The following is a 27,619-nucleotide window of genomic DNA, read 5'->3' as shown; positions in this document are numbered from 1 at the left end:
ATTATCAGAGAAATGCAAATCAAAACCACAACGAGGTACCATTACACACCAGTCAGGATGGCTGCTATCCAAAAGTCTACAAGCAATAAATGCTGGAGAGGGTATGGAGAAAAGGGAACCCTCTTACACTGTTGGTGGGGATGCAAACTAGTACAGCTGCTATGGAAAACAGTGTGGAGATTCCTTAAAAAATTGGAATTAGAACTGCCATATGACCCAGCAATCACACTCCTGGGCACACACAACGAGGAAACCAAATGTGAGAGAGACACGTGCACCCCAATGTTCATCGCAGCACTGTTTATAATAGCCAGGACATGGAAGCAATCTAGATGCCCATCAGCAGATGAATGGATAAGGAAGCTGTGGTACATATACACCATGGAATATTACTCAGCCATTAAAAAGAATTCATTTGAGTCAGTTCTAATGAGATGGATGAAACTGGAGCCCATTATACAGAGTGAAGTAAGCCAGAAAGATAAAGAACATTACAGCATACTAACACATATATATGGAATTTAGAAAGATGGTAACGATAACCCTATATGCAAGACAGAAAAGGAGACACAGATGTATAGAAGAGACTTTTGGACTCTATGGGAGAAGGTGAGGGTGGGATGATCTGAGAGAACAGCATCGAAACATGTATATTATCAAGTGTGAAACAGATCTCCAGTCCAGGTTGGATGCATGAGACAGGTGCTCAGGGCTGGTGCACTGGGATGACCCAGAGGGATGGGATGGGGAGGGAGGTGGGAGGGGGGTCCAGGATGGGGAACACATGTAAATCCATGGCTGATTCATGTTAGTGTATGGGAAAACCACTACAATATTGTAAAGTAATTAGCCTCCAACTAATAAGAATAAATGAAAAATAATAATAATAATAAAAGGAAATAAAAAGAAAAAAGGGCAAATTATGGTTTTAGAAACCTGAACAGATTCATTACCAGGCCACCTCTTCCATTCTTCATACTACTTATTGTGCCTGCTCTCCGTTATTTTCTCTTATCATTGACTTTTCTGTTTCTTTTTTCTTCTTATGAAGAATCAATTTTTAGCTCTGATGCTTTCAGCTGTAGCTATCTTTTCTTTTTTTAATATTTGTTTTTATATTCTTTATGTCCCATTTTTCTTTAGACTTGTTTAATTTTCAGGCTCTTTATTCATTATTTAAAAACATTTTTAAGCTCTTTATTAACCTTTTTAAGCATACATAAATTGGATTGGTGTAATGAACATCCAGGTACCTGTCAACTTTTTCCATAATCAACAATATATCATATCTTGTTTAGTATTCTCTCCCTGTTTAAAATTTTACTTTAATACAACAAAACAACTTTCAGACATCATGCCAATTCATATGGAAATATTTCAGTGTGCATTTCTGACTGATAAGAACTGTTTAGCAAAATCTGTCATCACACCTAACAAAGTTAATAAATGAGTATTTAAATATCACCAGATACCCTGTCCATATCAAAACTTACTCAGATAGCTAAAACATTTTTTTAGTCAGTTTGCTCACAGTAGGATCTAAGTTGTGCCCTCATGTTATATTAATTTATTATGAATCTTTAGGGTTATTTTCTAATTGTCATTTATCTCATTTTTTAATATCTCTAAATTTAGTGAGAGAACAGGTCTTTTTTATTTTATTTTTTTTTACTGTTCAGTTCAGTTCAGTTGCTCAGTTGCACCCGACTCTTTGCAACTCCATGAACCGCAGCACACCAGGCCTCCCTGTCCATCACCAACTCCCAGAGTCCACCCAAACCCATGTCCGTTGAGTTGATGATGCCATCCAACCATCTCATCCTCTGACGTCCCCTTCTCCTCCTGCCCTCAATCTTTCCCAGCATCAGGGTCTTTTCAAATGAGTCAGCTCTTCACATCAGGTGGCCAAAGTTTTGGAGTTTCAGCTTCAACATCAGTTCTTCCAATGAACACCCAGGACTGGTCTTCTTTAGGATTCACTGGTTTGATCTTGCAGTCCAAGAGACTCTCAAGAGTCTTCTGCAACACCACAGTTCAAAAGCATCAGTTCCTCAGTGCTTAGCTTTCTTTATAGTTCAACTCTCACATCCATACATGACCACTGGAAAAATCATAGCCTTGAGTAGACAGACCTTCATTGACAAAGTAATGTCTTTGCTTTTTAGTATGCTGTCTAGGTTGGTCATAACTTTCCTTCTAAAGAGTAAGTGTCTTTTAATTTCATGGCTGCAATCACAACCTGCAGTGATTTTGGAGCCCCCAAAAATAAAGTCTGACACTGTTTTCACTGTTTCCCATCTATTTGCCATGAAGTGATGGGACCAGATGCCATGATCTTAGTTTTCTGAATGTTGAGCTTTAAGCCAACTTTTTCACTCTCCTCTTTCACTTTCATCAAGAGGCTCTTTAGTTCCTCTTCACTTTCTGCCATAAGGGTGGTGTCATCTGCATATCTGAGGTTATTGATATTTCTCCCGGCAATCTTGATTCCAGCTTGTGATTCTTCCAGCCCAATGTTTCTCATGATGTACTCTGCATATAAGTTAAATAAGCGGGGTGACAATATACAGCCTTGACATACTCCTTTTTCTATTTGGAACCAGTCTGTTTTTCCATGTCCAGTTCTAACTGCTGCTTCCTGACCTGCATACAGGTTTCTCAAGAGGCAGGTCAGGTGGTCTGGTATTCCCATCTCTTTCAGAATGACTCCCTAGTATTTGTTAGCTTATTCCATTTTGTATTTAAGACAGCTGTATTACAAGTTACTGCTTTTTGTTTTAACCCAGTACCTACCAATATATATTTCTGCCATTTTATTTTAAATATTTCAATTTTGTCATGTTTTAGATATTTCTCTTATGGAAGATTATAATTGGATTTTATTTTTTAAATCAAGAATCTCCGCTTTGAATTATTCTTTCATTAAAGAAACCTTTAGAACTTTTTTCCTAAAGTTAAAGAATATAGTGTTATTAAAACAAAGTATTTTAGCCACAGATTAAGTAAGTCAATTTCTGTATAAAAACTCATTGCCATTAGAAAAGATTATTTCATGTATCTTGTAAATTATCCATGACATGATTTTTTTTCACTTTAAATTACTAGTGTCTGTGTTTATCATTCATTTCTTCCCTTGATATTTACATATTTTAAACAATAGTCATTGGTTTTTTTCACATCTTTGAATTTTCTGTCTTAAATTTCATGTCAAGCATAATGCACACTTTATTTGAAGTGTTTCCTATCAAATTGTTGCCTCTAAAGTCTTTCCTGATATTTCAATATTGAGTTTATTTTTCAATGTTCTACTTGTACTATATTTGGTCAGAATTGTTCATTGCAAAAAAGAATGTGAAATTCTGAAAAACAGTAGGAGGTCAAGTGTACTAACCGTACAACTTGTGATGATGCTGTTTTAACACAGAACATACTGCTTTCTTAGCCACATAGCTTCATTGGTCAGGGCCAGTTACTATCACTTGGTAATGGTTCTGGACTTCAAGTGAAGAAGAGCTGGTCTAATTAATTATGGCATTTCCAACCTCAGTTAATTTGCTATTTTAGTGAAGACTTCAACAAGACCTACTAATGTTTTCCCCCAGGTGACAATAAATATTACAGAAAGAATACATTTTACCAAATAGACTTTGAAGTATAGCTCTTTAGAAACCCACAGAGTGCAGACAGATTTGCATGACAGGAGCATTCTGTGTGGGCTCTCTTGTGACCTTTTAATTTTCCATGAAAAATGCACATAGAATATGAGAGATCAGGCAATAAAAACATGGTCTGCATGAGAGCAATCACAGAGACTTCTCTTCATATTTCCTCAGAGACCAAGACATCCAGTGGCACCTAGTTCTACATGGTTTGAATTGTCTTTGCAGCAATTTTGTCCCAGTTTTGAAAACTTTAGTTGCTATAACTGTAATTTGATTATCATTTATTTTTCTCATGTTTTAAAATTGCTACGTTATTTCACTACATTGGAGAGGATCTTTGGGGGCATTCCTAAAGTATGGAGAGAAATTAATCTTTACTCAGAGTGGGGCTTGTTGCAGATACAAAAGAGAAGGAACAGCTTAAGGTCAGCCCCTGGTTCCACTATCAGTGTGGAAGGCCTGGGATGAGTAAGTCCACGGGTGGTGTTGTGACTTGTCTGTATATCCAGCGTCTATAAGGCCTGGGAGTGACTTAAATGATGTAATTCAAGGAACACAGCAATTCAAAACCAGATGCTTAGACCACTAAGCCATCCCTTCTGTCGTGTTGTAAAGCATGAAGTTGTAAATATAGCAGATAATTGAAATTAAGATTTTAGATAGGGGCATTGTTAGCAGCCCTCCTCTAGTTTTACTGCTTAAAGACTTTTGGAAGTTTATTTAACAGTTCATTTTAATGCAGTTGTTGTCAAAATTAATTAAGCCTTTTCATTTTTTTTCTTTTATTTTTTAAGTCTTCTTTGATGAGACTATTAATAATAAAATGTGTCTGAACTTAAAAGTGCATCCAAACTGAAGATGGAAAATGTTCTCTATTTTGGGACACGATATTTTGAGCTCTCTTTTTAGTTTCTTTTAAATTTTAGCTTAAAAAAAAAAAAAAAACACAGCTTGTTCCTTCATTGATTAAAACTGCCATTCTTTGTCCATCAAACAATATACCTTCTGTAAACTAGATGCTCCATTTATTTTTTTTTTTCAATGCTAATTAAATAACAGAGGTTCTTAGTCTGAACTGGGGCATGGAACTTGACTTTTTTTAAGCCTGGCATCCCATAACTAGCTTTTTTTAAAAAGTCATTGACCATGACCATTTGATGAGTAAATTGTCTCTTCTTTTTCTTCCTGTCTTTAGTTAGTACTATGGACAAAATGGTCATATTTTAGCAGGTTCTCTTCATTTCATAAAATGGCGTTTGTAGTGAGAATATTTGAGAAATGAAAGAGATAAAGAATCTATTGAAACACTGCTTTATCCAATAGTAGGTAGAGGGAAAAGTAAAAGTCTGTGAAAAGTAGTATTTTGAAAAGCCATCAATGTGAAATGAATGTCATCATTTCATCAGTGTTAATCTTAAAGAGTTTCAGTTGGAAAAATATCACCAATGAAAACATCATTAAAAAGCAAAGAAACTCTACCAGGTTTCACGTGTTGTCAATCACAACAGCTTTACAGGTTGGAATAAGAAAACTAGGTCTAGACTCATCCCATGTGGTATCATCTGTTGACTAGATGCCCTACCTAAGAAACTGCTAAAGAATGACTTCAAATCTGGCAGTGGGATTATAGGGGAAGATAAAATTAGGGGGTTCCCTTGTGGCCATTTCCCACCCGCCACCAAATTGCTATACATTTCTCTTTGGGGTGAGATGACAAATCTGAACCTAAAGTCTCATGGGCTCTATTCTGTATTTACTGGAGCAGAGGGTGCGTCTCTTATTTTGTTCATACTCTTTTTTCATCCATTGAGTATCCTAATCATTATGCTTTCCGCATGCATGCATTTCTGTCTTGAAGAATGAGTTAACACCAAGCTTTTTCTTTATCATCATATTTGTGATCTGACCATTCCTTAGAAGAAGGTGATCCACAGAAAAGTAATCAATAATTTGATTACATAAACCTATTATTTTTGTTTCCTGTTGCCATTCCCTTCTGAAGAGCTGTTAAATGGTGTGATTTTAATCTACTGTCATTGCCTCACAAGTGGATAGGCCATTTGCTGTCTTTTGTAGAGACACATCACCTGAGGGTCCTCAGCTGCTGCAGAAGTATTTCCCTTGTAATAAGAAGAGCAGAGAGAGGTTTACATCACCACTCAGTTTAAAAACCCTTATCTGTCAGGATGTATGCACTTCTCTATGCCACCCTGGTTGTTCATTAAAAGTGTGAGGTTTCATCATTGACTAGGAATGGCTGAGGGCTGGGGTGATAGTGCTGTGACAGACATCTTAACAGAAATTGGATTAGAAGAAACTCTATTTTGTTAAAGTCCAGGGAATCTTTCATTAGAAAACTTCTTCTTTCTTGTTTGGGGCTCTGTTTTGTTGTGTTACATGGAATTGAGTAAGTGATCTGTAATATATTGAAAAATAACTGCTTGTTCCTTTTTATACCATTCTTTTCTATTATATGCATCATAGTAGAAAAATATAGTTCAAAGAACATTCAATATTACAACCATTTATAAATTTATATTTTGTTAAGAAGTCACTCAGCAGAAAGGTACAATTTTTCCTTGGCTTGTTATTATTGCATACAGTTGTGAAAAAGTGCTCTAGCCTATCTTTCTTTGAGAGGAGGTGTGAGAATACAGTCTGACTCACAATCAGACAACAGGGTAGGTGGACTGGCTTGCTCACTGATCCATCCATTCACTAAATATAAACATTCATAATCTAATAAAAATAAATATCACAGTAATCCAAGTCTATGCCCCAATCAGTAGCACTGAAGAAGCTGAAGTTGAATGGTTCTATGAAGACCTTCAAGACCTTCTAGAACTGTCACCCAAAAAAGATGTCCTTTTCATTATAGGGGACTGGAATGCAAAAGGAGGAAGTCAAGAGATACCTGGAGTAACAAGCATATTTGGCCTTGGAGTACAGAATGAAGCAGGGCAAAGGCTAATAGAATTTTGCCAAGAGAACACACTGGTCATAGCAAACACCATCTTCCAACAAACAAGAGAAGACTCTACACATGGACATCACCACATGGTCAATACTACAATCAGATTGATTATATTCTTTGCAGCCAAAGATGGAGAAGCTCCCTACAGTCAGCAAAAACAAGACTGGGAGCTGTCTGTAGCTCAGATCATGCACTCCTTATTGCCAAATTCAGACTTAAACTGAAGAAAGTAGGGGAAAACACTAGACCACTCGAGTATGACCTAAATCAAATCCATTATGATTATACAGTGGAAGTGAGAAATAGATTTAAGGGACTAGATCTGATAGACAGAGTACCTGATGAACTATGGACGGAGGTTCGTGACATTGTACAGGAGTCAGAGATCAAGACCATCCCCAAGAAAAGGAAATGCAAGAAGGCAAAATGGTTGTCTGAGGAGGCCTTACATATAGCTGTGAAAAGAAGAGAAGCAAAAGGCAAAGGAGAAAAGGAAAGATATGCCCATTTGAATACAGAGTTCCAAAGAATAGCAAGGAAAGATAAGAAAGCCTTCCTCAGGATCAATGCAAAGAAATAGAGGTGAACAATAGAATGGGAAAGACTGGAGACCTTTTTAAGAAAATTAGAGATACCAAGGGAACATTTCATGCAAAAATGGACACAAGAAAGGACAGACATGGTACAGACCTAACACAAACAGATGGTATTAAGAAGAGGTGTCAACAATACACAGAAGAACTATACCAAAAAGATCTTCATGACCCAGATATCCACAATGGTGTGACCACTCACTTAGACCCAGACATCCTGGAATGCAAAGTCAAGGGGGCTTTAGGAAGCATCACTGTGAACAAAGCTAGTGGAGGTGATAGAATTTCAGCTGAGCTGTTTCAAATCCTAAAAGATGATGCTGTGAAAGTGCTGCACTCAATATGTCAGCAAATTTGGAAAACTCAGCAGTGGCCACAGGACTGGAAAATATGAGTTTCCATTCTAATCCAAAAGAAGGGCAATGCCAAAGAATGTTCAAACCACTACACAATAACACTCATCCTACATGCGAGCAAAGTAATGCTTACAGTTCTCCAAGCCAGGCTTCCACAGTATGTGATTTGTGAACTTCCAGATGTTCAAGCTGGATTTAGAAAAACCAGAGAAACCAGAGATCAGATTGCCAACGTCTGTTGGATCATAGAAAAAGCAGGAGAGTTCCAGAAAAACATCTATTTCTGCTTTATTGGCTACACCAAAGTCTTTGACTGTGTGGGTCACAACAGACTGTGGAAAATTCTGAAAGAGATGGGAATACCAGACCACCTGACCTGCCTCCTGAGAAATCTGTATGCAGGTCAAGAAGCAACAGTTAAAACTGATCATGGAACAACAGACTGGTTCCAAATTGGGAAAGGAGTACATCAAGTCTGTATACTGTGACCCTGCTTATTTAACTTATATGCAGAGTACATCTTGTTAAATACCAGGCTGGATAAAGCACAAGCTGGAATCAAGGTTGCTGGGAGAAATAACAATAACCTCAGATACATAAATGACACAACCCTTATGGCAGAAAGTGAAGAGGAACTAAAAAGCCTCTTGATGAAAGTGAAAGATGAGAGTGAAAAAGTTGGCTTAAAGCTCAACATTCAGAAAACTAAGATCATGGCATCTGGTCCCATCACTTCATGGCAAATAGATGGGGAAACAGTGGAAACAGTAGCAGACTTTATTTTGGGGGGGCTTCAAAATCACTGCAGATGGTGATTGGAGCCATGAAATTGAGAAATGCTTGCTCCTTGGAAGAAAAGCTATGACCAACCTAGACAATATAAGAAAAAGCAGAGACATTACTCTGCCAACCAAGGTCCATCGAGTCAAAGCTATGGTTTTTCCAGTAGTCATGTATGGATGAGAGATGGACTATAAAGAAAGCTGAGCACTGAAGAATTGGTGCTTTTGAACTGTGGTGCTGGAGAAAACTCTTGAGAGTCCCTCGGACTGCAAGGATTTCAAACCAGTCAATCCTAAATGAAATCAGTCCTGAATATTCATTGGAAGGACTGATGCTGAAGCTGAAACTCCAGTACTTTCGCTGCCTTATGCAAACAACTGACTTATTGGAAAAGACCCTGATGCTGAGAAAAATTGAAGTCAAAAGGAGAAGGGGACAACAGAGGATGAGATGGTTGAATGGCATCACTGACTCGACAGACTTGAGTTTGAGCAATCTCTGGGAGTTGGTGATAGACAGTGAAGCCTGGCGTGCTGCAGTCCATGGGGTGGCAAAGAGTCGGACACAACTGAGCAACTGAACTGAACTGAATAAAAATCAAGCAGAGACCAGCATGAACTGACTGGCTTGCTTTCTTCCAGCTTTGTACAATGGGAGCCATGTCAGTTTCATGAGGATTTCAGGCGACATTTATTCTACAGTGTTTCCTGAGCCTGGGTACCGTGTCCTTGAAGCCTAGTGAACACAGAGGTGGGAGAGACGGTAGTGATGCACATGCCATGTGAAAGAGTTGTCCTCTGTCTTCAGTTCATTCATTCAGTCACGGCCGACTCTTTGGGACCCCCTGGACTGCAGCACGCCAGTCTTTCCTATGACCTGGGGAAAACCTTTATGAAACTGGTTTATGGCTCTTCTGTTAGAGGAATCAGAACTTTTATGCAGTCTAACAGTTCATCCTCTAGCAGTTTTCGTTGCTTAAATTTCTCGTCCTGCAGAATTGCTCCACTAACTATGCCCATTTGGTGAATCTGAATGGGTTTCAAAGATTAATCCAGAGATGACGTTTGGATTAAATAATCACCATCTAATACAAGCAGTTTTAAGAATGTGAATTAAGAAATCTAATTAGAATGTAACTTTGCCCCATACTTGTAGTGATTTTCTGGATCAGAGGTTGGAGGAAGAGATTTAAGCTGAGAGGCTGAAACTTGTCAGTCCCAGAATAGACGACAAATGAAGTAGTACTCGTCAGGAACATCAGACCTTTAGCACCCACACATTCAACATTTGAAATTTCATACATACTGCATGTAAGCCAAAGGTCCAGAGCATATGATAATTTGTAATTTTGCCACAGCACAGTGTGACTAGGAAGTTCATGTGTAGGACTGACTTAGCTTGTCAAGGAGGCTTCAGAAAAGATCACAGTATTTGCTGACAGATTTTGAAGGGATGTCTGTACTGCACCTCTCCCCTCCCTGGAGGCTCTCAGGAAAGTGATGAACAGTGTGGTTGGTAATATATCCCCCTACGTCCACTCAGGTTTTTTATCTGTAGCAGCCACCTCCTTCCCTATTCAGGTATTGCCCCTTGTACATAGCAATCACTGTTTAAAGATGTGTCTGTGAAAATATGTATTATCATTTCTGTGGGACCAATCTCTTATGATTCTGTCAAAGATATGGGTTTTGGATTAACAGCTGAATTTCAGTTCTTAACCTTGAGATCATGTCAAGACTGAGGAATGTAGAAAGCCTTGATGTTTTGTGCAGCATTCTGTATATGTGTGCATATATACATCTGTATTGGGAGGGGGACCATTATTGTCATTAGTTTTGTAGGTGACTGTGACTTGGTCACAAATGATCAAAAGTTTTTAGAAGCACGGTTTTAGATGGAGCACAGCTGATTTCTGTTAGTGTGTTGGCTTATACCTGCTGGTGAACATGGAATGGGGCTGAGGTTGGAGAAGGACTAGCAGTGCAGTTGGGATCTGTCTGGTGTTCAGTGGAGTTGAATTACGGAGCATGTAAAAGGGAACAGTGCAGAGAACATTCACTATCAACCCCTCAGCCTCTCTGTTCTTCCCTGCACAGAATAAGCTCTTTAAGGTGAAGAATATAATTTTACCCCTAGCACTTGACACAGTGCCTAGAACAAAGGGGACTTAAGTGTTTGTGAACTGAACTATTACTGTTTTATCCATGGGGTCACTCGTCCTGAGCAACCATATCATTTAGCATATTTTGATTCTCAAGAACATCTCTTTGGCAAATAATGAGGACTCAGCTTAGAACCCTTCCTTAGCTTCTTATGTTTGCTTTTGCTTTTGGTTAGTTTCTGAAACAGAAGCAAGAAGGTCCTGAGTAAAGTCAAGGTATAAAAGGGAGTCACCTGGGATGAGAATGAGACATACAGCATAGAGGGAAAGGATAGATGAAGTGACGTGATGGGGCAAGAGGACTGGTAGGTGACGGCAGTAAGCAGGGCATGGGGAAGCAGAATGCTGTGGCAGTTTCCAAAGGAGGAAGCCTTGCATCTCTATCTAGAAGCAACTCCAGGATGGGGTTTGGCAGCGTGAAGAAAATGAGCATGTCCTGCTTCAGAGGGCTGCTGAGGAAGTGGTTTCACCAGGCAAAGTCAGTTTTCATTTAAATCAAAGTGGCAGAGTAAATCCTGAACTTGTGAGTTTCAGAGCATTCTTGAAAACAGTGGAGAAGGAAGGGTTGGAGGCATTTAGGAAGGGATATACTCTTGAAGGATAAAGGATGCCCAAAGAGGGAAAAAACATGGCAAAAGACAATTGATCCAAGAAATTTTATTTCCTTGACCCAAGTTTGGATATAAAGAAATGAGAAAGCACAAAGAAAAGAGGAATATTGAGCAAAAGTTTCAAAACAGCTTTGCTGCAATGATGGGCCCTTGCTCCCAGTCTTGCCTTTGGTGGAAGGTTCCCCCCCCATATCGGTACTGTCCAGTCTGGAGGTCCAGGATATTGGGGTTTCAGTAGGACAGGGTTCCTTTCCCAGCTGACCAAAGCCTGACAAACTCAAGCTTCTAGCCACTGTAGAACTTAAATGGTTTTAAATATTGGTTTAAATACATTTTATAAATAATAAGTCATTCTAAATTACATTATAAGGAATAAAATATAAAAGCTCATATTGGAGGAAAAAATCGCAACCCACTCCAGTACTTTTGCCTGGAAAATTCCATGGACAGAGGAACCTGGCAGGCTTATAGTCCATGGGGTCACAAAGGGTCAGCCACGATTGAGCACATCAGTACATAAAAGCACATATAAAGAAACATAAACAGCCAGGTACAAATGGGTGCCTGCTCATTTACTTTAGCTATTTCAATCCATAATCAAAGATTAGCTTTCAATTCCGCTTTCTCTTGCCAGAGATGGCTCTGGTGATGATTCTAGCTAGCTTGCAGCTTTGAATGCAAAGACTGTGTCATATTCATCTTTGATTTCTAATCTCCATTCCTCTCTCCCTCAAAGCCCAGAGTCATGCATTAAAACTCGGCACCTTTTACAGGATTCATTAATGTTAGGATACATATATATACTGGAGAAGGAAATGGCAACCCACTCCAGTACTCTTGCCTGGAAAATTCCATGGATGGAGGAGTCTGGTAGGCTACAGTCCATGGGGTTGCAATGAGTCAGACACGACCGAGCGACCTCAGTTTCTTTCTTTCTATAGTTTCTTTTGGAGAAGGAAATGGCAACCCACTCCAGTGTTCTTGCCTGGAGAATCCCATGGACAGAGGGGCCTTGTGGGCTGCTGTCTATGGTGTTGCAAAGAGTTGGACACGACTGAGCGGCTAATACACACACACACACACACACACACACACACACATATATGTTTATACATTTTTTTTTTTCTTGTCTACCAAATGTTCCCTAAGAGCCGTTAAGGGAAAGAATTTCTAGGGAAGTGGTTTCTTTATCCAGTGAACTCCTCTCTGAAGTGGAATATTTGTCATATTTCAGTCCTGTGCTAGGTGAGAGGTATACAAAGATGGAAAAGACACCTTCCACATTCCTCATCTCAAGAAGGGAGACAGACCTGTAGAGGAACCGTCACTTACCCTGAGATGAATGCCACTGTAGAGCTTGTGTGTGGCACACACGTGACCTGTAGAGGAACCGTCACTTACCCTGAGATGAGTGCCACTGTAGAGCTTGTGTGTGGCACACACGTGGCCTGAGGAGGGAGACTGAGTCTGTGCACAATGTTCTAAGGAAGAGCACCCACTCTGCTAAAGGATTTTCCAGGATGGATGGTTGTTTGCCAGGCAAGCAGTGGTGTTCTAGACAGCTATTAATGGCTCAGTCGGTGAAATGTTCTTAATTAAGACAGTGGTTTCCACCCACTCCTCAAACTCTGTAAGCAGTTTTAAGTAGAAGACATTTGTATTCGAATAAAAATGCATGTTGGTTTCCTCACATGACTTGAGGAGGTTCTGGTTTGGTTATAGCTACTTCTGCAGCTTTCTTCTGCTGAGAAAGATCAAAGGCAAGGGGGAAGGCAGCAGCAGAGGATGAGATGGTTAGGTAGCATCACTGACTCAATGGACCTGAATTTAAGCAAACTCCAGAAGATAGTAGAGGACACAGGAGCCTAGCAGGCTACAATCCATGAGGTCTCAAATAGTTGGGCATGACTTAGCACCTGGACAACAACTTCTGCAGCATCTCTTCCAAACCTCTGTTGTGTCTCCACACCTAAAAGCATGAAACATAAAACAAAAACTTTTGCAGACTGCTGCCCATGACTAGGGCTCTCCTTCGTGGGTCATACCCCCACACTTTATTTAGAGCTGCTTCTACATGCTGTTAAAACCCAAGAGGGTGCATCCTACTCCAGATTACCCGACTTTTTCTCTGTACAGGACTTCTGTCTCTCCTGCTGCTCTTCATCCTTCACACACGTCATGGTGAGGATTGCTTCAAGGGCATCTTAGGTTGTCTGAGAAAAATCCTTCCCCACATTGTTTATTTTCAGTAGGTCTTATAAGCTAGTGAAATAGTATTTGAAACCGGAGGCTTCCAATAAACGTGTCACAAAGTGAAATGCAAGAATGACAAAGTGAATGGCAAAACGATTGTGTGGAAAGATATATGGAGATCATAGGAGAGAAACCAGTACAGAAGGCAGTGTAGGGCGGGACTTTGATGAGGGGCTAGATGAGAAGAGAGTGAAATGTCTATAGAAGGATAAAGACTTGGGAGGCATGTTAAAGACTGTTGGGGAAAAAAAAGAGTCCTTGAACATGCCTTGTTCATGAACCAAGATGAGTTGTAAACTTAGTTTTCCATCTGATAATTGTAAAAGAATTTTCAACACAGAACTTTGACTTGGTATGTTTTGAGAATTTTTTGGAAAGTTCCTACTAAACAAAGTATACATGCAAAATCCCTGTGCTTTTATCCCCTCTCCCCACCTCTTTCCTGTAGTTCAGATGGTAAGAATCTATCTGCAATGCAGAAGGCCCAGGTTCGAACCCTGGGTAGGGAAGATCCTCTGAAGAAGGGAATGGCAATCCACTCCATTATTCTTGCCTGGAGAATCCCATGGACAGAGAAGCCTGGCAGGGGTGGCAAAGAGTCAGATATGACTGAGAGACCAACACTACTACTACCTACCTCCTAAAGCAAGTCTCCATGAACCTGGTTGTGGATTCAACATTTTCTGCAGCCTATTTTCATAGGAAAGACTTGTAATGCAGACTGGCAGAGGAGTGTGCCTATACTGGCATTAGTGAAATGCATGTGCAAATGAAAAAATATTCCTTTAATAAGATGTTCTTTATCTTATTTTATCTTTACACTGTCCTAACCAAGCCTGGAATTTGTGTAGCTTTGCTTCATTGCATAAGGTACATTTACTAGAATCAAACCTGATTGAAATATATTTCAGCCACAAGAAAAACAGTTAAGCTAGAATTTTTTGTAATTGCTGAATTATCCCCACTCCCTCAAGTCTTTTTATATTTGCCAGCTGTAGGTGATGGTTTGTAGTTACAAATGAAACCCTAGTACCATCAAACTGTCCATTTGGACGGATTTGTATTCTAAATATTTGAGAAGGTGCTATCATTTCAAGAGAGAGATTAAATGGAAGAGAAGCAGGTATTTTAATGTCTTGGATCTTGTTTTATGATGAGAGCATGATCTGAAGCAGACCTTCATGGGAGAGTGTGCTGTATTGTTCAAGATCTTCACCTTTTCATGAGTAAACAGCACTGTCTTAGTGCACCTAAGCATTGGACTCAAGAGGCTTTGATGGATTCAATAATACAGAAAGCTAGGAGGAAATTAGCTGTAAATGAGTTGTGGAAGTAATCCAATTATAAACTGAAAGTGAAAGTCACTCAGTCATGTCCAACTCTTTGCAACACCATGGACTACACAGTCCATAGAATTCTCCAGGCCAAAATACTGGAGTGGGTAGCCTTTCCCTTACTCCAAGGGATCTTCCCAACCCAGGGATCGAACCCAGGTCTCCTGCATTGCAGGCAGATTCTTTACCAGCTGAACTACAAGGGAAGCCCAATTATAAACTGAAGCGATCATTATAATCATGTTTGTGTCAGTCTTGTATTTGAAATATATATATATATGCGTGTGTGTGTTTTCCAATTTTCTTTTTATCACTTTCGGAATGTGTTGAGTTTGAGTAAGAAACAGTGGATCTTAAAACAACGGTTGCAGGATTGCCTTGTTGAACTTCTGAACTTTCACAGTTCTAGGGTTTTTAAAGCGGCCTTTTCAATGAATATATTTGCTTGGGAAGCAGCACAGCCATAGGTGTTGGCGTCAGGTTGAAAGATCAACAGATGCTGAACTTGACATCAGCAGTGGTTTTCGTTTTTGATACCTAAAAAAGACTGACCAACCTGGCTGGTCAACTCAGATCTCACAAAAAGAACACAATTCCTCTCCTCCTCCCACTTTTTTTTTTTTCTTTTTTAAGTAGAATAGTGTGTTTTAACTACGTGATGTCAGGTTTAGTCAAGGTCACCGTATACTTTTCTAAAATAACAAACAAAACACAAATGAACAACAATAACAACAAAATCCCTGCAGGTAAAATGTATAAGTTATGCATTAAAGAAATTTTTTTTTTTAATTATCTTCTCAAATCTAAGTCAGAATCCTGGAAAATCTTAACAGTGAGCTCTTAATTCTGCTAGTTGTTAATGGTAAGGAGAAAAGGAAATAGCCAGGAAAAAAATCATAGAAGAAGATAAAGAAAATAAGGTATGGAGGAAACATTTAGTTTTATTTTAAGTAGACTTTACCTCATGTCATATATTTGTCCCCCGAAAGTTTTTCAGAATCAGTATGTGAAGAAAGTATGTAATGTCTCCTTGAGGGTTGCTTCTCAAGGGAAGCTTTCCAAATAAATTTGTTCAAATGAATAATCACCCCTTATTTTATCTGTTGAAATATTTTTTATTTTTCCTCAGCGAGGACTACTTGGTCTCCCTTTACTAAGTTCTGGGATATTTTGTACCTAGAATAGACCTTAGAAATCTTCTTATCTTTATTTTACATATAATAGAGGAGAGAGCCGGGAGATTAGGTGACATCACTATGAGAGAACTTCAATTGGAACCTATGTCTCCTTTGTTTCAGAGCAAAGCTTAATTTTACTATAATACATAATTTGGTCTGTCTTACTTTTATTAATGTAGTTAAAACCAGGCAGTATCTCTTGAACACAAGCCAGATGAGGAGAAGGTGTGACTAACTCTGGATGTGTGGAGAGTCAATGGGAATGCACCCATGCAGGGAGTCATCTTATGTATCACAACTGCATGAGACTGTCAGCTGGAATATCATTGACTTCCAGTGTATTGTATTCCCCCGGGCTTCCCAGGTGGTACTAGTGGTAAACTGCCTGCCAATGCAGGAGACGGAGGAGACTCAGGTTCCATCCCTGGCTCCGGAAGATGCCCTTGAGGGAGGCATGGCAACCCCCTCCAGTATTCTTGCATGGAGAATCCCTTGGACAGAAGAGACTGATGGGCTAAGTCCATGGGGTCACAAAGAACTGGACACTACTGAAGCGACTTAGCACATCATTGTGTTGTAAAAAATCCTGAATTGTTTAAACTCAGTCTAGTGTTTACCCTGTAAGCATTAAGGTAACTCCTGTTGCTTAGCAGTGAGAGTGTGTGTGTGTGTGTGTGTGTATATATATATATACACACATACATATATGTGTGTATATTTGTGTGTGTGTGTGTGTATGTGTGTGTGTGCATATGTACCTCAGAAGCCAAAGCTTTGAAATTAGTTATTAGATTGATCTATTTTAATTGTGTTCTCAAAAAATAACTTTATCTTAAAATGCAGTTATTAGAGCTCATCTCTAGATTAATGAAATACTTGATAGTTTTTCACATAAATCCTTTTTTTAAGCTTCATAATATTGTTTGCTCACAACATTTGTCTAAAATCAGCAACTAAGAGACATCACAAGGTAAATATGTTTAGCATGCTTGCCTACAAACTTCAGTCTTAGGACATGTGAGTTCTGAATATTCTTGGTTCTCTTTTTGACCCTTAGTTTCACTTTGAACAAGACATTAAGCTCTTTCCCCTTCAATATGCCCATGTATAGAATTGGATAGGAATGCCTACAAATTATTTAGGGTTGTCGTGAATATGCCTCTGGTTATACGGAATATGTTGTGAGATCTTTGAAAGATGGATGAAGTATACCCAAAACATTATTAGAGTTTTTGTTTAAGTCATTGAAACAAAAAAGAAAAAAAAAAAGAATACTAAGAGCAGCATTCATTAAGTCAACACTATTTACCGTGGTACGCAGAAAGAGCACTGAATTAAGAATCAAGAATCCTGAATTCTGGCTCTACCCTTAGCACAGTTAAGTTGACACGCTTGCCACTTCACCCTTCTGGGTCTGTTTCTTAGCGATAAACTGAGTGGACTAGACTAGCCTGTCAGCACCATTCTTTTCAGGGCTTTCTTAATGTTGTCTAGGGTTTCTGAAGATGTGCACTATTTACTACAAGGCAGTGCCAATTTCTGTTAATATGCATATATATGGATATACAATCTAATATACATTGTATATAATATTTGCATTTGTTTTACATATAGAATGAATAAACACATGTATTATTTATATGAAAAACTGCAGATATATTAAATTGCTAGAACTGAAATATTTTGGGGTGGGATCTATGAAGCCAGCTGAGATATTTCCCATGGCAAGGCATTGCCTAAGGCATGAAGAAAATGGATTAGGTCAAGCTTCAGTAACAGTGTTTGACTACCAAAATGCATGTTCATCTCATATGTGTGCGTATCAAATACAACTTGTTTTTACTCTAGCACAGATATTCTTGTTCTAAAAAGTCAAAACAAATATTCTGAAATTATGCCCAGAATTTTAATTTTAAAATTTACATGATGTTTATGTATGAGCACCAGGAACGTAACCTGGCATTCAGATCTTCTCTGTATAATTTTTCTATTACTCTCTAAAATTCATGTGCAATTTCAAAAGAAACTTGCAGTTGGCTTTTCAGAATGCAAATCTTGTTTATAAAATACACCTGAGCTTTGGAAACATAACTGCAGTTAAAATTTTGTGGGCAAATGGTTTCATATGTGGCTAAATGCATGGGGGGAAGCAAAAATCAAGGCCATATATTTTCACCTGTAAGTCAAAGGAAGCCATCTATAGATTATGAGACATCTATTTCAGTTCTCATCTGAGAGATGAAAAGCTGAGCTAGAACGCTGTTTTTAATATTGTTTTATAGCTGTGGTTGACTAGGGAGAAGTGATGAGAATGTGGGTAACATTTTCTTCCAAAAAGTTTTAACAAGAGTGTTAAGTTTATTTGGAGATGTTTATCTTAATGAGGCTACATCATGAATATACTTTCCTGTACGAAATCAGTGTTTTATGCCCACCATGAATTGCGAAAGGATAGCCTGGTGCCAACACCAAGATCACCCTAGAGAGAAGAGCATCCCGCCTGGTACATGGCCCCTTCCACACAGCCCGTGAGCACTCGCCATCGTGAGCACGGGTGCTAACTAAATGTAAACACCTTTACTTTCCAGCTGCTGCTAATTGGTTTGGGAATATTTATGTAAGTGTTGATTTTAAAGTTAAAAATAGCACAGTGATGTTTAAATCCAACTCATTCTGGCTGTCAGAAATGCTCCTGTGATCCTGAAAGTGTTGCTAAAAATGTTCACTTTTTAAAAATTGTAGTAATTAAACTTGTCTGTTGTGAGAGCCACATATGATACATTCCCTGCTCTGATAATCAAAGAGGTAAAGGACACACTTCTTAAAGGTCTTTGCCTGGTTGGCAAGACAAAACCTCCTCCTAAACTGTATTAGGGAGCAAAGGATTGTAATGTGAACAAAAGAAAGAGACCGCGTAAATTTCAGCATAGCTTTATTCACTTATAATGCCACTGATCATATCTATTTTAACATTAAAAATAAATATTATAATCATTTTACCAATAAGATTAAGTGTAGAGCTTTGCAAACCATTGTGTTTTCTGGAGGCAAGTTTGAGGATTTGAAGGCACATAATTAAAATTTCTCAAGCCTGAAGTTGAAGAAATATAGTGGCTATTCAACGCTCATTGTTTATTCCCTAGCTCTTCATCATCAGATTATTTTAGCCCCTTTATTTCCAAACTTAAAAGTCATGATTTTACAGATTTGTCTCAAAGTTATTCAAATAAGCTGTGAGAAAAAAATATATATATATATATCACTTTCAATTTGAAATGTGTGATTTTGTGACTCTTCATTTCATTATGTTATTTAGTGTAGGAAAAGTCTAAGTGCTCTTAAATCATTGCCTATTATTCATTTGGTAATTAAAAACAAAATGACTTTGTAGACCCTGTCAAGAAATAAGCTGCCTTTGTCTAAGTCTTGAAAAACTACACTGCTGCAGTGTTGTTGAAGTCAGTTTGAAACTGGCTTTGTTTCCTTATAGGATGCCCTAAGCATTGTCTGCTGGCCCCATCTCTAGAGAATATTGAAGAATTCTTCCACTGCAATATGTAGAAATGATTTTGGCAAGTGACAAGCACTGCCTATTAGTTGAGATGATAAACTATAATTACTACCTTCTTGATAGCTGTGGTCAGGCGGAGTTTTTGCTGCTACTCTTAAAATAGTAGAACTCTTGTCTTAGACATGTCTGTGAACGTTGTTCTTTAAGTCTGTAGTGATTGACGTGATTGCTATTAAACTGTAGTCAGTTCAGAATTACCCTTGAGCAGATTATCACATTGCAATTGGCCCAATATTGCTTTCAAATTCTAATTGACATTTTCATATACTTGGAGCATTAAGTACTTTGTTGACATAAATAAAACCTTTACTTACTATCTAAGTAGAACTAGAAGAAAGTCCTTTGAACCTTGCAGAATGTTGATTTGAACCGGAAAATATGTTATTTTCTTACCTTGGCATGGGATCAACAAGAAAATTGCAGTTGGAATAGGAGCAAAGAGTCAAAAACAGTTAAAACCATATTACAAACATCCAAGTTTTTTCATTGACATTCTGAGGATATATGTAGAATTATATAGAATTACAAAGCCAAAATGAATATTTATTTTAATAACTGCCACTGTTAACTGTTCATAGATTAGACTTCATTTTGTTAAGATGGTAATACTCTCTAAATTGAGATATAGGTCTAGTGTGATCCTTATCAAAACCCAGCTGGCATTTTTGGAAAAAAAAAAAAAAGATGCTCAGATTCTAAAATTCATATGAAAAGGCAAGACACCCAGAATAGTCAATACAAAAATTTTTAAAGAAAGAGAGAGCTCTGACTTCCTGATTCCAGAATTTAGTACAAAGCTACAATATGCAAGACTATGTAGTACTGACATAGAATACAGATCAATGGGATAAAATATAGAGTCCAGAAATCAACCGTTCATTTTTGATCAAATGAGTTTTGATAAGGACATTAATACAACTAATGCTGGCATAACTTAATATCTGCATGCAAAGAAGAAATTGTATCCCCTACCTCACACCATGTACAAAAATTAACTTAAAATGGTAATATACCTAAATACAAGAGCCAACACTAGAAAACTCTTAAGAAAAAATACAGGAATAAATCTTTGTGACATTGAATTAGGCACTATTTCTTAGATACAACACCAAACACAAGTAACAGAAGAAAACGTAAATTACACTTCATTAAAATTCTAAACTTTTGTGCTTCAAGGGGCCATCAAGAAAGTGAAGTCAGAGCCCATAGAATGGGAGAAATTTTGGAATTCTGGCCTCCCTGGTGGGTCAGATGGTAAAGAATCAGCCTGCAATGGCAGGAGACCCAGGTTCCATCACTGGGTTGGGAAGATCCCCTGGAGAAGGGAATAGCAACCCACTCCAATATTCTTGCCTGGAGAATTCCATAGACAGAAGAGCCTGGTGGGCTACAGTCCATGGGGTTGCAAAGAATCAGACACAACTGAGTGACTAATATTTCACTTTTGCCTTCTTTTCAAGGAATTTGTACACAGAATATTTAGAAAAATCTTACAATTCAACAATAAATATACAAATAATTAGGCATTTCCCCAAAGAAGATACACAAATGTCAAACAGTCATGTGAAAAGATGCTCACCATCATTTATCATTAGGGAAATGAAAATCATTACTTTTTAGGTATACACAAACAAAAACTTTAACACCCACTATGATGACTAAGTTTTGTTTAAAGGAAAGCAACAAGTGTTGGCAAGGATTTGGAGAATTTGGAACCCCCAGATATTACTGATGCGAATCCAAAATTGTGCAGAAAATTTAGAAATACTATAGTTGTCCTCAAAATGTTAAGCATATAGTTACTATCGACCCAACAATTCCACTCTTCAGTATATACCTGAGAGAAATGAAACATATTGGCATACACAAGAACTTCTTATTCTTAGCATTATTTCAGAGTTGAACACTATTTCAAATGGTCAGAGCAACATAATTCATAATCATAAGCAAGTGTGGAAACAACTGAAATCAATTCAGTTCAGTTGCTCAGTTGTGTCTGACTCTTTGCCACTCCATAGACTGCAGCATGCCAGGCTTCCCTGTCTAGCACCAACTCCCAGAACTTGCTCAAACTCATGTCCATCCAGTCAGTGATGCCATCCAACCATCTCATCCTCTGTCATCCCCTACTTCTGCTGCCTTCAGTCTTTCCCAGCATCAGCATCTTTTCCAATGAGTCAGTTCTTTGCATCAGGTGGCCAAAGTATTGGAGCTTCAGCTTCAGCATCAGTCCTTCCAATGAATATTCAGGACTGATTTCCTTTAGGATTGGCTGGTTTGATCTCCTTGCAGTCCAAGGGACTCTCAAGAGTCTTCTCCAACACCACAGTTCAAAAGCATCAATTCTTCAGTCCTCAGCTTTCTTTATAGTCCAACTCTCACTACTGGAAAAACCATACCTTTGACTATATGGACCTTTGTTGGCAAAGTAATGTCTCTGCTTTTTAATATGCTGTCTACGTTGGTCATAGCTTTTCTTCCAAGGAGCAAGTGTCTTTTAATTTCATGGCTGCAGTCACCATCTGCAGTGATTTTGGAGCCCCAAAAAACAAGTCTCTCACTGTTTCTATTGTTTCCTCATCTATTTGCTCTGAAGTGATGGGACTGAATACCATGATCTTAGTTTTGTGAATGTTGAGTTTTAAGCTAGCTTTTTCACTCTCCTCTTTTCACCATCATCAAGAGTCTCTTTAGTTTTTCTTTGTTTTCTGCCATTAAGAGTGGTTTCATCTGCATATCTGAGATTATTGCTATTTCTCCCAGCAATCTTGATTCCAGCTTGTGCTTCATCCAGCCCAGAATTTTGCGTGATTTACTCTGCATATAAGTTAAATAAGCACAGTGACAATATACAGCCTTGACGTACTCCTTTCCCGATTTGGAACCAATCTGTTATTCCATGTCCAATTCTAGCTGTTGCGTCTTGACCAGCATGCAAATTTCTCAGGAGGTAGGTCAGGTGGTCTGGTATTCCCATCTCTTTAAGAATTTTCCACAGTTTGTGGTGATCCACACAGTCAAAGGCTTTGGCGTAGTCAATAAAGCAGATGTTTTTCTGGAACTCTCTTGCTTTTTTGATGATCCAACAGGTGTTGGCAATGTGATCTCTGGTTTCTCTACCTTTTCTAAATCTAGCTTGAATATCTGAAAGTTTATGGTTCACGTACTGTTGAAGACTGGCTTGGAGAATTTTGAGCATTGCTTTGCTAGCATGAGAGATGAGTGCATCTCAAATGCCTATCGAGTAATTAGTAGACCGAATGTGCTACATACATACAGTGGAATATTACTTAACCAAAAAAGGGGATGAAATACTGATACATGCCACAACGTGGGAGGGTCTTAAGGACATCGTGCTAAATGATAGAAGCCACATATCTTATGATTCTGTTTATAAAAAATTGTTCAGAACTGGTAAAACCTTAGTGACAGACAGCAGCTTAATGATTGCAATGGGCTCTGGTAAGCAGGAAGGATGGGCTGTTCTGGCTAATGAGTATGAGGTTATTTTGTGGAATTTTGAAATTACTCTAAAATTAGATATTGGCAATGGTTGCAAAACTCTGTGAATAAGTTTAAAAGGACTGGATTGTACTATTTTCAAAGGGTAAATTTAATGTTATGTACATCATATCTTAATAAAGCTTTTATAAAGAAAAAAATAAGTGAAAGTGAAAGTGTTAGTCATTTCTGACTCTTTGTGATCCCATGTACTATAACCTACCAGGCTCCTTGGTCCATGGGATTCTCCAGGCAAGAATACTGGAGTGGGTTGCCATTTCCTTCTCCAGGGGATCTTCCCAACCTAGGGATCAAACCCTGGTCTCCCACACGGCAGCAGATTCTTTATCTTGGGTCTTGAAATTCCACTCAAGCCTTTAGATGACTGTAATTGCAGCCCTGCTGACGCCTGAATTCAGTCTCAATGAGAGATTCTACCCTCGAAACACCCAGCCAAGTCAATTCTAAGTCTCTCACAGACACTGTGGGAGATACATAGATAACACCACCCTTTTGGCAGAAAGTGAAGAACTACAGAGCCTCTTGATGAAAGTGAAAGAGGAGAGTGAAAAAGTAAGCTTAAAACTCAAAATTCAGAAAACTAAGATCATGGCATCCAGTCCCATCACTTCACGGCCAATAGATAGGGAAACAATGGAAACAGTGAGAGACTTTATTTTTTAGGCTCCAAAATCTCTGCAGATGGTGACTACAGCTATGAAATTAAAAGACACTTGCTTCTTGGAAGAAAAGCTGTGACAAATTTAGACAGCATATTAAAAAGCAGACGTTACTTTGCCAACAAAGGTCCATCTACTCTAAGCTATGGTTTTTCCAGTGGTCATGTGTGGATATGAAAGTTGGACCATAAAGAAAGCTGAGTACTGAAGAATTGATGCTTTTGAACTATGGTGTTGGAGAAGATTCTTGAGAGTCCCTTGGACTGCGAGTAGATCAACCAGTCCATCCTAAAGGAAATCAGTTCTGAATATTCATTGGAAGGACTGATGCTGAAGCTGAAACTCCAATGCTTTGGCCAGCTGATGTGAAGAACTAACTCATTGGAAAAGACCCTGATGCCGGGGAGGGATTGGGGGCATGAGGAGAAGGGAATGACAGAGGATGAGATGGTTGGATGGCATCACTAACTCAATGAATATGAGTTTAAGTCAGCCCTGGGAGTTGGTGCTAGACAGGGAAGCCTGGCATGCTGCAGTCCATGGGGTCACAAAGAGTCAGACATGACTGAGCGACTGAACTGAAGTGAACTCAATTTTGAACTTATGCTGATCATTAGGAAACTAATACAATGCCATTCAACTTATTTATTCATTAACATTCACTAAATGAATCCTGTATGTTGTGTGCTTAATATAGACAGGACTAGATACAGCCTCCACCTTTATAGAGCTCCCTCTTGTGATAGATGAGAAAGGTAATGATTTTGACATAAATGCTGTCATCAAATGTTTTGATATGGGCTCTAGTCCTGTCAAATGATGATATGATATATTTTATTAAATTGCCTACAAGTCTTTTGTAACCTCCCAGATTCAGTGTCGTTTTGATGTAAACATATATCAAGCACTTCATAATAAGGTGAAGGTTTGAAAACTTTCGAAACCATTCATCTTTTAAGATTTGGTGCCTTCAACTAAAATGTGTCCTTTAACTTTTTGGATTTTTTTTCCTTTCTTAATGAAGAGGAGAAAGCAAATAAATCGGGTGGAGAGGGAGGTGGGAGGGGGGATCGGGATTGGGAATACATGTAAATCCATGGCTGATTCATATTAATGTATGACAAAACCCACTGGAAAAAAAATAAAAAAATAAAAATTTAGGGCAGATCAAGTCCTTCACAAAACTCTTTACCCCTAAGTTTGAGATGTTGGTTTTCAATCAAAAATGAAATACATTTTAAAAAATCAATTCACAGTGGCACACTGCTTAATTTGTGCCTCCATGTCTTGTTTTCTTCCAAATGTTAACCTTATTCCTTTATGTCCAACCTTTTAACTCATCTATTGTGTTTTTTTTATTGAAATTGCATCTTTAGACCCATGAACACTCCATGTGGTTGTTCATTGAAACTCAGGTCCTTAACATGTGCTATCTGTGGCTGGGATTCTGAAGAGTGGTGTGTCTGCAAAATTACCCTGTTACAGTTCAGTTCCAAAGCCTAACAGAGAACTAATGTCTTACTTAAATGAAACTCTAAAGTGGGCTGACTTTCTAGAATCTATTCTCTCCTCTATGTAACATCCAATTCAATTTTGTCAAGGTCCTGGAGTGCAAGACCTCTCTCACCCTCTTCCTTCTCTGTAGTAGAAGACTGTTTACCATTTTAGAAGTTAAATGGTTAATTTTAGTTTCTCTGTGCTGAAGAGCAGCCTCAGAATGAAAGTCTTAAGACAAGTGAGAACTCCAGATTTCTTATCCTGCACTTTTCCTGCTACAATTTTGATAGAAGTGACCTTGCCAGGCAACTTTTTTTTCATGGATTTTGCTTTCTTTATATTTTGTGTCACTGAGGGGGGGTGCAAGCAAGTACAGTACATTAAAGCTAATACATCACCCCCTGTCAGTGGCACCTTCCCTTTGGTACCCCTTTTCCTTGCTGATTTAAAACACTCAGTCCCCAGTGCTTATGGTTGAGTAGCAGGAAGCTGATGTATTCCAAAGCTCTTAACATACTGCCTTGTGTAAATGGTCCATGTGAGTATTTCAGAAACCAAACGGAAGAGAAAAGAACATTGACAACACTGAAAAGATTAACACCTTTTTCCAGCCTTCAAAGAAATTGGAGTGCACTGTATATATCCAGCATAAAACATTTATTCTCTTCCGTTGAGACTTTTAATTCAAATTTTCAATTCTATGTGCATAGCATCCACATGCTTATGGTTTGTTTCACTACAGAATTCCACAGAGGAATTAGAAGATGGAGAAGTTATGAATGGTATGCAGACAGAACTACTGACATCACCGAAAACTATGGATGCGTTAAGGTATTCTATTTATGTGAATAAGAATATTTTATTTCAATTTAATGTTTTTTTTAATTTATAGTTGTTTTTATTTTATAGAAAAGACCAAGCTAAGAATACTTGAGTGAAACCTAATTCTAAAATTAATTCGTAAATTACTTTTCTTTTTTTACATGAGAAATTCCTGACAAACATGTAACAAATGAGCCTCAATCCTTCCAACTTTTTTCTGCAACCTAGATTTCTTAGTTGTTTTTTTCTTCTCTTTGAGCTACAGCTTAAAGTGAACATTTCAGAGTTCATTGTGGTGTGGTGTGGTGTTCTACTTTGACATTAGCTCTTTGAATACTACTTTGCACCGTATTTTAACAATCTTGCAATATTTACTCTATGTATATAAAATGAACCTAGCCTATCAACCCAGATTTTTATGTTTTTAATGTAAGTAATTGTTATACAAAGTCAGTTGTTCTCGTGATTATGGGCACTTGCTTTGCTATGTGATAATTTTCAGTTTGTCCCTAGCTACTGCCTGGGTTCAAATTCCAGCTCTGCAGCTTATTAGTTGTAGGAGCTTAAGCAAGTTGCTCATCAATCTTTGCCTTAGTTTCTGTTATGTAAAATGAAAATAATACTAAAACCTTCCTTCAGAGTTAAATGTTAACTAAACTGTTACCTAAAGACAAAGTTAGTTAATAGATATAAAGTGCTGTGAACAGTGCCTGAGGCGGAGTAAGCCCTGTTGCTTTTGTTACCAATTTCAACATCATCATCATCTCTATTTTCATCGTTGTCATCATCATTTTTAAAGTTGCTTCAAAATTTGCATGAATAATTTCATGTCTAATAGATTGTTGGCTTTAACACTGGAAAGTGATGCTTCTGAGACTGATGGTCATTCATTCATTCATTTAGTCAACATACTTCTTTCATTCAATCCAGTTAGTTACAAATGCCAAGCATGTTACCTGGAATTAACTTAAGGAAAAAAAAAATGTGTAGTCATCTTTTATCCCACTGCTTTACTGTGTAGATTTTCCTCAAGCTTATAATTTATGGCCATATGACAGTTACTCTTTATTTAGATTGTGTTTCTTTGATTAATGAGTTGCACAATATTAAAAACTTGATGCAGAAAATCTCTAGGGCCCTGTCTTTTTAGAAGCTTGATAAGATTATTTTTGGAGGTAGGCATAATGAATGCAATACTCTTATTCTGTTTGCCTTTAATTTCATTTTTCTTTACAGGTTAGCTTTTTGGAAAGTTTGCTAAAGTCCCTACTAAGTATTTATAGAGTGAACAATTGTTTGGTTTATGGCTGCATGAACAAATTAGCTAAGCTTTTTCTAGATACAAGGGATTCAGAGGAATGGAGTATAGGATTTTTAAAAAATAATATTTAATTAAAATATGTATTTGATTATCCCAAAGGACTTTTTGCGTGAGTTTTATCATCACTTTTAGCAGGCTAAGGAATTGTAGTTCAGAGCAATTAACTTCTAGAGACCCAATCTACACCCACCACTCTTGTCTCCAAATCCTTTGACTCTAGTGTTACATGCTGCATGCACCTTCTCTGATTCCTGGGTGTTTTATTTCACTTTGCCTAACCAAGGCTCGGAAACTTCATGTTGTGAGCACTAGTGTAGGAAAA

The 27,619-nt window shown here is 38.1% G+C and overlaps 1 protein-coding gene across 3 annotated transcripts in view; it reads left to right on the top strand.

Annotated features, from left to right (window-relative positions):
- Positions 1-27,619, top strand: part of PARD3B (par-3 family cell polarity regulator beta) — a 1,129,489-nt gene that overhangs the window by 599,571 nt on the left and 502,299 nt on the right. For all 3 annotated transcript variants that reach the window (XM_061148945.1, XM_061148946.1, XM_061148947.1), the window contains exon 5: positions 25,897-25,985. In XM_061148945.1, the coding sequence (XP_061004928.1) occupies positions 25,897-25,985 (89 nt within the window). The remainder of the gene's footprint in view (positions 1-25,896; positions 25,986-27,619) is intronic.

Source organism: Dama dama, chromosome 8 (genome assembly GCF_033118175.1).
Source record: "Dama dama isolate Ldn47 chromosome 8, ASM3311817v1, whole genome shotgun sequence".
Taxonomy (NCBI): Eukaryota; Metazoa; Chordata; class Mammalia; order Artiodactyla; family Cervidae; genus Dama; species Dama dama.
This window is presented reverse-complemented; position numbering and strand designations above follow the sequence as displayed.